We start from the raw sequence: 10,555 nt of genomic DNA, 5'->3' as shown, positions 1-10,555 counted from the left end.
CTTAAACATAAATAAGGTAATAAATTAATTTATGTCATAATAATAAAAACCCAAAAGGTAAATACACTATACACATCCTACAAATCCCGCCTTCATCTACAAATTCCGCCTTCATCAAAATTATACATATGACTATGTTTCAGGGGATCCCGAGCCTTTATATTTAGAATTTATGCATTTTCTCGTATTTCGCAAAATCTTGACCATCCTAATAATCTAACGGTTTAAAAGACATGACATGTGAACAATATAAGTATTTAATTTTCCTTTTTATCGTAAAATTTATTTAAATTTAATAATTATTTGTTTAAATAAAAAACATAAAAGAAAAATTAACTCCCTTTCCATGAGGTGGGTGGGAGGGAGGCTATAGGTTTTTTCACGAAAGGTTAGGGGTAATTAAAGGGGGGTTATGAAGAATATAGAGAAAGATTATTAAGAGAGAGAGAGAGAGAGAGATGGTGAATGGTATATATAACGGCTTGGGTGGTGTTGGAGTGGGTTGGGGAGAAAGATGGTGGATGGTATGACTGTTTGGGTATGTTGGGGTTGGTAGGGGCATCGGGGAAGTTGCATTTTTTATTTTTAAATTTTTAGATTATGTGACTTTTTAATCTGATTTTTTTAGTTTTAAATTGAATTTTTAAATATTTGAAGTTATTTATTTATTTATTTAAGGTTTGATTATGTATCCTGTTTTAAACAGTTAGATAATGAGGATTGTGAAGGTTTTGCGAAATGCAGATAAATGCTTAAATTCTAAATGTAGATACTTGGGATCTATGTTCCAGGTATATATTAAGCCAAACCAATAAACATGCCTCTTGTCCACGTACACCTACTCAAAATTAGGGGTGGGCATACAAACCGAAACTCGGGTTAAACCGTACGGTTTGGTTTGGTTTGTTTTCTTCTTTTTTGGTGTTATTGGTTTGAAACCGAAACAAACCATTTTCTATGGTTCAATGCTCTATGCTGAATATTCCAAACCACGGTTTAATCAAACCAAACTAGTGGTATTGACACATACTAAATAAAAATTTATTATAAGTAATATATAATATACGAGAACTAAAAATTTAAACTAAAAACCTTTGTCCTGCCACCAACACGCATGCCTCTGCCAAAACAAAGAAAAAAAAAACCATGCATCCCTCTCCATCTGTCTCCATCTCTCACTCTCTATCTTTTATCTTTTTCTTTTTTCGTCTTCTTCTTCCTTTCTCTTCGTCAGTTTCAGTCTCTCATCAGTCTCTTTTTCTTTCATTTTCCTTCTTCTTCTTCCTCTCTCCGCCTATCTCTTTCTCTTTTATCGATTTTTTCCTTCTTCTCTCCATCTCTCTTTTCCTTCTTCTTCGGCTGTCTCCATCTCTCTATCTCTTTTTCCCTTTTCTTCTTATCCTAGTTTTTTTCCTTCTTCTCTTCTTTTTCTTCAGCCTAAAACCGACATCGAGCTAATCCAAATCGTTCAATTGGTTAACCGGAGGTGGTGGTTTGGCGTCGGTGCCGAAATTGCTACACTGAAAGCTTCGGTTCGATGGACGATTTGGGATCAAACCCAAAGCAACCCAGACCAAGCTCACCCCTACTCAAAACTGTACCGACGCCTCAGATATAGATACATCAACAAACATCCTCCCATAGTCAAAAAACTAAAAAAAATAAACATTTACCAATATATGAAGATTCCCACTTATAAGGATATAGACTTTCTCTTCTTTTCCAATGTATTTTCATTCAAACTCCAACAAGTAGTTTATATTATCGAATCATGTTGTGACTTAGATTTAGGGTTTGGATTATAAGATCCATTTTTGAAATTTGAAAGACTCAATTAGGCTCCGACATGTAAATATTAAAAGCAAGCAAATCCTAACGGAGTAGAGGATCCAAACCCATAAAAAAATTGCACAACATTAAAAGGTAACAATTATTTAAAAAGTTTCTTAACACGCTTTGGCTAATATGAAATCCATCAACCTTTTTGGGTTCAGTAGATATGTTGGAATTTAATTGCACTGGAACATGTAAGTTATTTTCTAACACACATATGATCTGGTTTAATGCATTTCCTAATTGTTAGACCTAATTACTCTCATTTAAAGAGTATCGCCGCACGGCTATAAATATTCAAATACATTTACACAGTATAGCTGGGCGGCTGTAGTATCAAAATATATTAATATTTAAAGAGTATAGCCACTCGGCTATATTTGAATATTTTAATATTACAGTCGCGCGATTATACTTTTAAAATATATTAATATTTTAAAGAGTATATTCTTGTGGCTATACTTTTTAAATGTATTCGAAATATTCAAAAAGTATAGCCATGCCACAAAATATTTTTATAATTAAATTAAGTAATATCTTAGTCTTTTTTTGAATTATTTTAATTGATAATTATGTTTTATTTATTATTTCTTAGTGAATAATCAGTATTTAAATATTTTATTAATTTAATCAATTACTTAATAAATAGTAATTAATTATTTTAAATTATTTTGTGGTTCTTGTTTTTTATTTATTATTCATAAAATATTAGTTTGTTTAGTTTAATATTTTCAATTAGTAATATCTTTGCCTTATTTAATTATACCAATTATTTTTTATGTTTTAATTAAATAATAATTAAGTATTTTACTTCATTTCATAAATTACTTATTAAATACTAATTAATTATATTTACTCATCTTAAATGATTATTTGGACTTTAAAAATAGTTTCAATTATGAGAAAATTATTTTTTGAATCCATACGGAGTGAAATCAGCATAAATTGAATGCCAAAAGCTTCAATGTAGGTGGAAACGAAAGTTTAGGGGTGGTATTTGCAAAGACTTGCCATTTTCATAATTAAATATTAGCCTCTTCATATGCACTTCCGCGCCTGCAGGAGACTTTTTAAAAAAAGTTTTAAATTTATTTTAGAATTAAGAAAGATAATAGGTAGTTGTGTTCCATAAAAATATGATCAATTATCTGATTTTTCTTTTAATTTTAATTTTTTTAATATGAAAAAGTGTGAATTTACCATATTATCCTCATTTAAGTAATAACTTCAATACAAATTTATAAATAAACCCAATCCTAGACATGTATTTATAAAAAAACCCAAACACTATTTAAACATAGAAACACACCCAAAATCAACAATTGTATATTTTTTGGGTGTGTTTATCAATGGATTTTGAGTGTGTGTAATGATGAGTTTTGGGTGTGTTTATAAAGTGTTTTGGGTGTTAGGTTTTTTTTATAATTTCAGCCCTCATTTTGGGTGTTTTAGTGAAACTCCCTAATTTCAATTCTTAATGTTTGTATTAACCAAGGGCATTTTCTAGTATTTTGAATGTTTTACCATTCTTTGTCTTTTGCTTTATATATATAGATATAGATATGTAGGAATGAATTAATTATATGTACCCCATCATTAAATTAATTAAACTAGTGAAAGCATATCAATGAACCTAAACTATAAAGAAAATATCCTAATTAAGACTCAGGTATATACTTAAATCGAAGAAGGCCTATAAGTTATTGGATTGTATGTATATTTTATATCTAATGAATACAATTTAGCGTACAAGATTAGAAATATGTAACAAATGGCCGACTTAATACACTAGCATACTTGGCCGACTTATTACTCTAGCATGTATGTTTATGCCTAATCTGTGTAGCCACAATATTGTTTTGAATGCAAGTATGTCACTCTTAGTACTACAAAGAGCCTAATAAAAACATATATAATTAATAACTCACTTTTCATCGAGTACAAATAATTCAAGCTAGTTGTATATGCACATTTTGTTTGGAATCTGCAATCCAGATTAGATCATATGCTTCACCCACAACATTATTCATAAAGCTAAAAATTTGCAAGCCATGAATTATTTTCATATAATAAATAATTTTTGATCAAGTACTGTACACATGTCAAAGCAAGTCGAAAAGTATTTGATAAAAAATTATTTATTATTTAAATAATTGATACCCCATCCATAATATTAAAACCCTGCATAAGTTCTGTACCACTAATTGTCTCTAAATTTCTTTTGTATGACATTATACATGGAGAGCAATCAAGGAGCATATATATACACGATTCTTTAATTTCTAAAAAACTAAACACAAATTCTCTCGTGCGCTTCTTATGATGTGAATTCGAAGGAGTTCGTAACTCAAGTGATTAAGAGTATGTGAATTCCGTGCACATTGTGGGTGGGTGGTCGATCGGCTGAATCTGCATGGTAAGATGTGCATGAGAGACTTCATTGGCTAAATAAAAAGCATATGAAAATTATGGATTGTAATCTCTCGAATTTGGGCTTATTCCTTTTGTGGTTGTCTATGTTGTTTTATGCTTCGCCTCAGCCCAGTAGGCCCAAATAGTAAGGCCTGACTAGCCACGTCACTCAACGTTTCATATCCAATGTGGAACCCACTTACCCCACACAGTCCGAGGTAGGTTCCTTAATTCACGTGGCAAATTCAAATCCGGCAACAATAGATCCTACCCCACAAGATAACCTCTCCATTTCCTAATTTGAAATCCGATGGCGTGGCGTGTAGCCAAGATCCCATAAACCAACAAAGGTTTTTTAGGTTTTAGACATAAAAAAAATTTCACTTTTGGAAAAAGCCAAAGCTTTTTCAAAAAGACAAAAACCACTCAACTTTCAAATCAAAGACATACAATGTATTGGATTTCTTAAGAAATCTAAAAATAAATAAGGCGTTTTTCATTTTTGCTTCTTTTAAAATTTTTCTCTCTCCTTTTGCTTTTTCCAAAATGTCCCAACGAACAAACACCTTCTTAAATTGTGACGAGTTCAAATCAAATCATTCTCTCTCCCAATAACTCAGTGCTTTCTCACCTAAAATTAAAAAAATAAAATCCCTAATTCTAAATCCATATCCGCAATTTTCTCAATTTGAATTTTATAATAGGGAAGACCAAAATCATGCAAGATTCTAATTCCTTCCCTCTCTCCGTACCTGCAATGCTCTGATTCCTTTCTCGGAATCAGAATCAGAGCATTGCTTGTCATCCGAACAGTGGATTTTTTGTCTTCAATCTCTTGGCTTGGAAATTTATCTGCAACTTCTTCTTTCCCAGGTAAAGTACAAAAAGACGCGATTCCGTACAACCATTTCTTTCCTTTTGTTATCCACATTCCATTCCACAACAACAACCTGGTTGGTTGCTGGAAAAACTGGAGGAAAATTTTAAACACCATTTCTTGACGTTTGAAATCCTGTGGTTTTTGGACCCGGTTATGGAATTTCTGAACCGGATTTCCGTTCGTTCTGGGAATCGCTTGGCATCTCATATTCACAGTTTTCTTGCCAAGAGGTTGAAACTTTTGAAAATTTGCATTTGCACAAACTAGATAATGATTATTTTTGTCGTTATTTTAATGACGTTGTTTGCTGTTTTGAAATTTGTTTATGGAATGGAATAGAATTCTGACATGATTATGAACATTCAGTTGGGATCTAATGGTGGGTGATATGAAATCCGAGGATAAGTTGAGGGACTTTTACATTCCGAATTACATGCTTGTGAGTGGATCGGATATGCCAAAAGTTAAAATTGTGCCTTCATGTCCAGTCATGGTGTTTGTTAATGCCAAAAGTGGTGCTCAGATTGGAGGTGAACTCCTTCTTACGTATCGATCTCTTCTCAATGAGAACCAGGTTACTTATAGGCTCTGCAGCTACTTGTATTTTCGCTTTGTGGGTTTACATTTCTTTTGAGTTTGAGGTAACGGGAATCTTGGGATGGTTGATTCGGATCGTTTTTATTTTCAGGTTATTGACTTGGGAGAAAAGGCTCCTGAAAAGGTGCTACACACCCTTTATGTAACTTTAGAAACACTCAAGAGCAGTGGAGATGTTTTGGCTGCTGAAATCCAGAAGAGGTTGAGAATAATCGTGAGTTGAGCTTGTATATATTGAAAGTTGCGTGTACAAAATGACCATGATTTCATTCTATTATCTATGAATTGATAGACACTTGCTGTGATAGGTTGCAGGTGGAGATGGTACAGTTGGCTGGCTCCTCAGTGTAGTTTCTGATCTTAAACTACCTCACCCACCTCCAATTGCCCCAGTGCCATTGGGAACTGGAAACAATATCCATTTCGCTTTTGGTTGGGTAATGTTCTGTTTGCCAGCCTTGTGTGTTTGAATCTACGTTAATCTCTTGTTGGTCATTCATTGTTTGATTTTCACACTCCTGTTTGGTTTTCTTTGTTCGTTGTTGATCTCACTTGCCTTGATCTTGTAGTCAGAGCACTCTATATTATATGAACTACTGTATTTAATGGTGCAGGTTCCTGCATATTCTTAATATTTAGCTATTTTAGTTTTGGCATTGGAAGAAGTAACATCTTTGCATTTGAAAAGTATCTAGTGAAAAGTCTATAACCATGTCATCTATTTGGTATTGTGAGGTATTTTCTAGTAAATTAAAGCTGCATTCATTGTATCACTAATGTACACATGATATATGTAAGCAGCATTCTTTTTAGGCAAGACCATTGTGAAGTTTTCATAAGCTATTGTTGCAAAAAAGCTGAGATTTAGAAATCAAACAAGAAACCTGTCCCCTCATAAAAGGAAACTCTGTGCATTCCACTGGAAACCTGGCCTGTAGCCTCCACCAAAACACATGGTCATTCACACCATCCCCAAATAATCTTCTCGTCTCTGCCAGAACTGCCTACTCCATCCTATTCCCAAAGGACCTGAACTAGAGTGCCTCATAAATCATTCAGAATCTTGCCTCTCCTATCGCACAGTTTTAAATAAAACTTTAATATGTAGCTAGATATAAATTTTGCTTTGGTTGACAACAGTTTAGCTGGAATTAAGTTGGGATGTTTTGGTGTTAAATCATGGCATACATGTATTACTAAGAAGGAATTTTTTTTTTTAATTTATGCACAGGGCCTCATGTATCTCAGAGGCAGCCTTGAATAAACTAGCATATGCTAAGTGTTTTTGTGGTAAACATTTGGCTTCTTGCATTGACTCAACTTACAGTAGATTTGTTAGCTGATCAGAGTTTTAATTCACAGGGAAAGAAAAATCCTTTCACCGACCGTCAGTCTGTGCTGACTTTCTTGAATCAAGTGAAGACTGCGAAGGAAATGAACATTGACAGGTGACATCAACTATATTTTGAATTTTGACTGTCTGATCTTAAAAAATATACACATTTAAAATCTCCTTGCGGGTATCGTTACTGCTCAGCGAATCAATACTCTTCAAGGTGGAGTTGAGACATAGTTTATTTGATTTTTTTTTTAATTTTTTTTAATTTTATGTATCTCAGCTGGCACATAATAATGAGAATGAGGTCTCCAATGGAAGGTTCTTGTGATCCTATTGCACCTCTAGAACTACCCCATTCTTTGCATGCATTTCATCGAGTCTCCCAAACTGATACACTCAATATGGTGTGTTTCCTGTTTCCTGGTCAAGTGCCAATCTGATAAGTGATTCCTCAATTTATGTATCATTTTATTTTTTGCTTCATCGTAACGCTGCTTGCTTTTGCAAACTTATTACCACTAAAATGTTGGCTGTTCTCAGGAGGGTTACCAGACCTTTCGTGGGGGGTTTTGGAACTACTTCAGCATGGGTAAGAAGTCAAGAATGTTTTTAATTAAGAAATCTAGGTGTTCTCTTTGTGTGCTTGTGCCTATGATTTGTGCACATAACCTTTAGGGGCCTTGTGGTGGAGGACAACCATCCTACCCGTTATTGTTGTTAGGAAGGGATTTGAGGAGAAAATTTTAGTTTATTTTGAAGTTCTATATATAATGTATGCAGATAAAGGAAAAGTGGAATTAAATAAGTATAGTATTGTTCTCATTTGAAGCGTCTCTATATGTAGACATATTTCATAAACATTCTTAAAGTGTCAATATTTGTGATGGGAAAGTCTCCTATTTGATGTTTTGAAGCTCACTTCTTTTGTTCACTACTGCCTGCGGTGTTGGGTGATATAAGTTTTTGGGTATATAATCAGATAAATGCCTTCTTGCATAAATCTCAGTCTATCATCTATGGATGAATCAAGCTTATTATGGCATGGGATGGAGAGAGAGTAATCATGGTAGTTATTCATATTAGAAACATTTTGAAGATATTAACCATTGGTGTGCAGTGTACTTAGGTTAAGTCCCCTGTTGTATTGATGTTATAAGTTAATGTTGTCTAGCCCTTCCAAAAATTTAGAAGTAAATATTGGTTTCGTTCAGTAACTAGTTGCAAGAACTATTGCATGACAGCAGTTTCCAGGTTTTCTGACAAATGTATTTTGTTTTATACAGGAATGGATGCTCAAATATCATATGATTTTCACGCACAGAGGAAGTTGCATGCAGAAAAATTTAAAAACCAGTTAGTTAATCAAGTACTAACTGATTCTGCATCTTTAACATCATGCTCTAAAGTAGATAAGTAGTATAATAATGTCTACATATGTGTAATGATTCTTTTTTGAAGTCTACCAACCATCCATCTCGAATTATGGATACCTAATAGGTGTTTTCATTTGTTTTGGTGTCTAGGTGTTTCCATTTGTTTTGCCAAGGGTCTAACTTCTTGTTTTCCCGTCATAAATAAATTCGCTACTAATTATCATTGTTTTGCTTTTTTAATTGGTTCAGGGTACTTACTTGAAGCTTGGGTGTACACAAGGATGGTTTTGTGCTTCTCTATCGCATCCTTCTTCACGGTTAGTCTTCTTCACAGTTTTGTGCTTTTTTTAATAGGTGCTTTTCTATAACCCAATTTTTTATCAGACAGTCCAAAAAAACGGAGCCAAATTTATGACTCTTCTTGTTCACTTTATTTCTGCAATGTTCTGAAATCAGGAAATGGGGTGAATGTATTTGCACATCTTAAGATCTATGTTATCTACCATTCTTCAAGTTAGCCTTTTGTTTTGTTGTTTGTATTAGTGGTAATGCCTTGATTTCAACACAGGAACATATCACATCAGACAAAGATTAAGATCATGAAACGACAAGGTCAATGGGAAGACCTCCTCATACCTCGCAGGTGATATAAACTTTCTGTTTAACTTTTTGTAACTGTTATGGTTCTCTTAATCTCTAAAGCCACTTGCCCCAAAAAGTCGTTTCACCTATTTTTTCTTCCAGATTACAATATGTGGCATTCCATTTCGCGTGCTTAAATTAAAGAAATGATACAATGAGGCCCTGGCAAATTAGAATGACATGTATTTCAGATAATGTATTAAACATTAATCAGTTGAATTAACTGACTAGACAAAGCTTTCATTGTTTCCACTTTCCATCCTTTCTTATGTTTGCAATCAACATTTGTAGCCTTTCCATCACTTAATTTTTTTATATATTATCTCTGATTTACAGCATTAGGTCTATTGTGTGCCTCAACTTACCCAGTTTTTCTGGTGGTCTTGACCCATGGGGGAAACCAAATACGAAGAAAGTGCAATATGTAATTTCTGATTGCTCTCCAATCTGTTTCAGACAGATTGGCTTTTTCCTAAGTTCCAGTTAAAAATGCAAAAATCTGTCTTGCCAACTGTTTGTAATTCCAAATAATATGTGCTTCACAGAGGGATTTAACTCCTCCATATGTGGATGATGGCCTCATCGAGATTGTTGGTTTTAGAGATGCCTGGCATGGGCTTATCTTACTTGCTCCTAAGGGACATGGGACTCGTCTTGCACAGGTATCATATACTATCCTTAGATCATTTAATGCTGTCATCTCAATATAAACAGAATCAAACTAGTTTTCAACTGATCATGGTTCAAACCTTATTTTGGAGCATCTCATATATAAGTACTTTCATCTCTCTCTCGCTCTGTGAAATAGATTAATTGTTCAACCTTCATACTTCATTGTAGGCAAACAGAATACGTTTCGAGTTTTGCAAGGGTGCAGCTGAGCATACATTCATGAGAATTGATGGGGAGCCATGGAAACAACCTCTTCCAGCAGACAATGACACAGTGGTTGTAGAGATTTCTCACTTTGGCCAAGTGAACATGCTTGCCACACCATTAAATCGATCCAAAAGTGTAAATGACCCCATGTCTCCAGTTAATTCCCACGATGAGGATGATGACAGTAATGACGAAGAATATGATGATGCAGAAGATACGGAAGAGAAAAGGAAGTTTGGTGCATCGGACACGTTCAAAATTCCAGATGGCGTTGACATAGCTCAACTTACTTAAGCCTATTCCTCGTATCATCACCCTGCATTGGGATTTTTTTCACATAAATCACAGTAGTTTTTGTCCAACAAAATCTGCCCGGGCCTCAATTTGAAAGATCACCATCCTGACAATGTACAAATACATTTTCTTGTCATTGATTAGTGATTGGTTATTTTGAGATTGCGCATGTATAAATCTGGCAAATCTGGTAGATTCCAAATCCAATTCTTTACCTGAAATCGCTTGATTGTATAGGGTGTTTGCTTGATTCAATTATTATCTGCATTGTAAATCCCTAGCTTGTGCAGCTAACTCTGGTAGTTA

At 34.0% G+C, this 10,555-nt stretch overlaps 1 protein-coding gene across 1 annotated transcript; it reads left to right on the top strand.

The window, feature by feature from the left end:
- Positions 1-4,842: 4,842 nt before the first annotated feature.
- Positions 4,843-10,451, top strand: LOC103326288 (diacylglycerol kinase 1-like). Its single transcript, XM_008228500.3, has 13 exons — positions 4,843-5,118; positions 5,492-5,699; positions 5,814-5,936; positions 6,031-6,159; positions 7,085-7,170; positions 7,342-7,465; positions 7,602-7,650; positions 8,345-8,427; positions 8,684-8,751; positions 9,003-9,077; positions 9,413-9,500; positions 9,622-9,738; positions 9,917-10,451. The coding sequence occupies exons 2-13, from the start codon at positions 5,502-5,504 to the stop codon at positions 10,247-10,249; spliced, it is 1,473 nt and encodes a 490-aa protein (XP_008226722.2). The 5' UTR covers positions 4,843-5,118; positions 5,492-5,501; the 3' UTR covers positions 10,250-10,451.
- Positions 10,452-10,555: the final 104 nt, after the last annotated feature.

The sequence above is a fragment of the Prunus mume genome, linkage group LG3 (genome assembly GCF_029339155.1).
Source record: "Prunus mume cultivar Tortuosa linkage group LG3, ASM2933915v1, whole genome shotgun sequence".
Lineage (NCBI taxonomy): Eukaryota > Viridiplantae > Streptophyta > Magnoliopsida > Rosales > Rosaceae > Prunus > Prunus mume.
Note: the sequence above shows the minus strand (reverse complement) of the source record. Positions and strands in the feature narration are given on the sequence as shown.

Bases quoted from the DNA above. Each gene is read 5' to 3' on its own strand.
- LOC103326288 (XM_008228500.3), top strand. From the start codon at position 5,502: ATGGTGGGTGATATGAAATCCGAGGATAAGTTGAGGGACTTTTACATT. The intron at 5,937-6,030 runs GTGAGTTGAGCT...TTGCTGTGATAG, and splicing joins AGAAGAGGTTGAGAATAATC to GTTGCAGGTGGAGATGGTAC. The intron at 8,752-9,002 runs GTTAGTCTTCTT...ATTTCAACACAG, and splicing joins CTATCGCATCCTTCTTCACG to GAACATATCACATCAGACAA.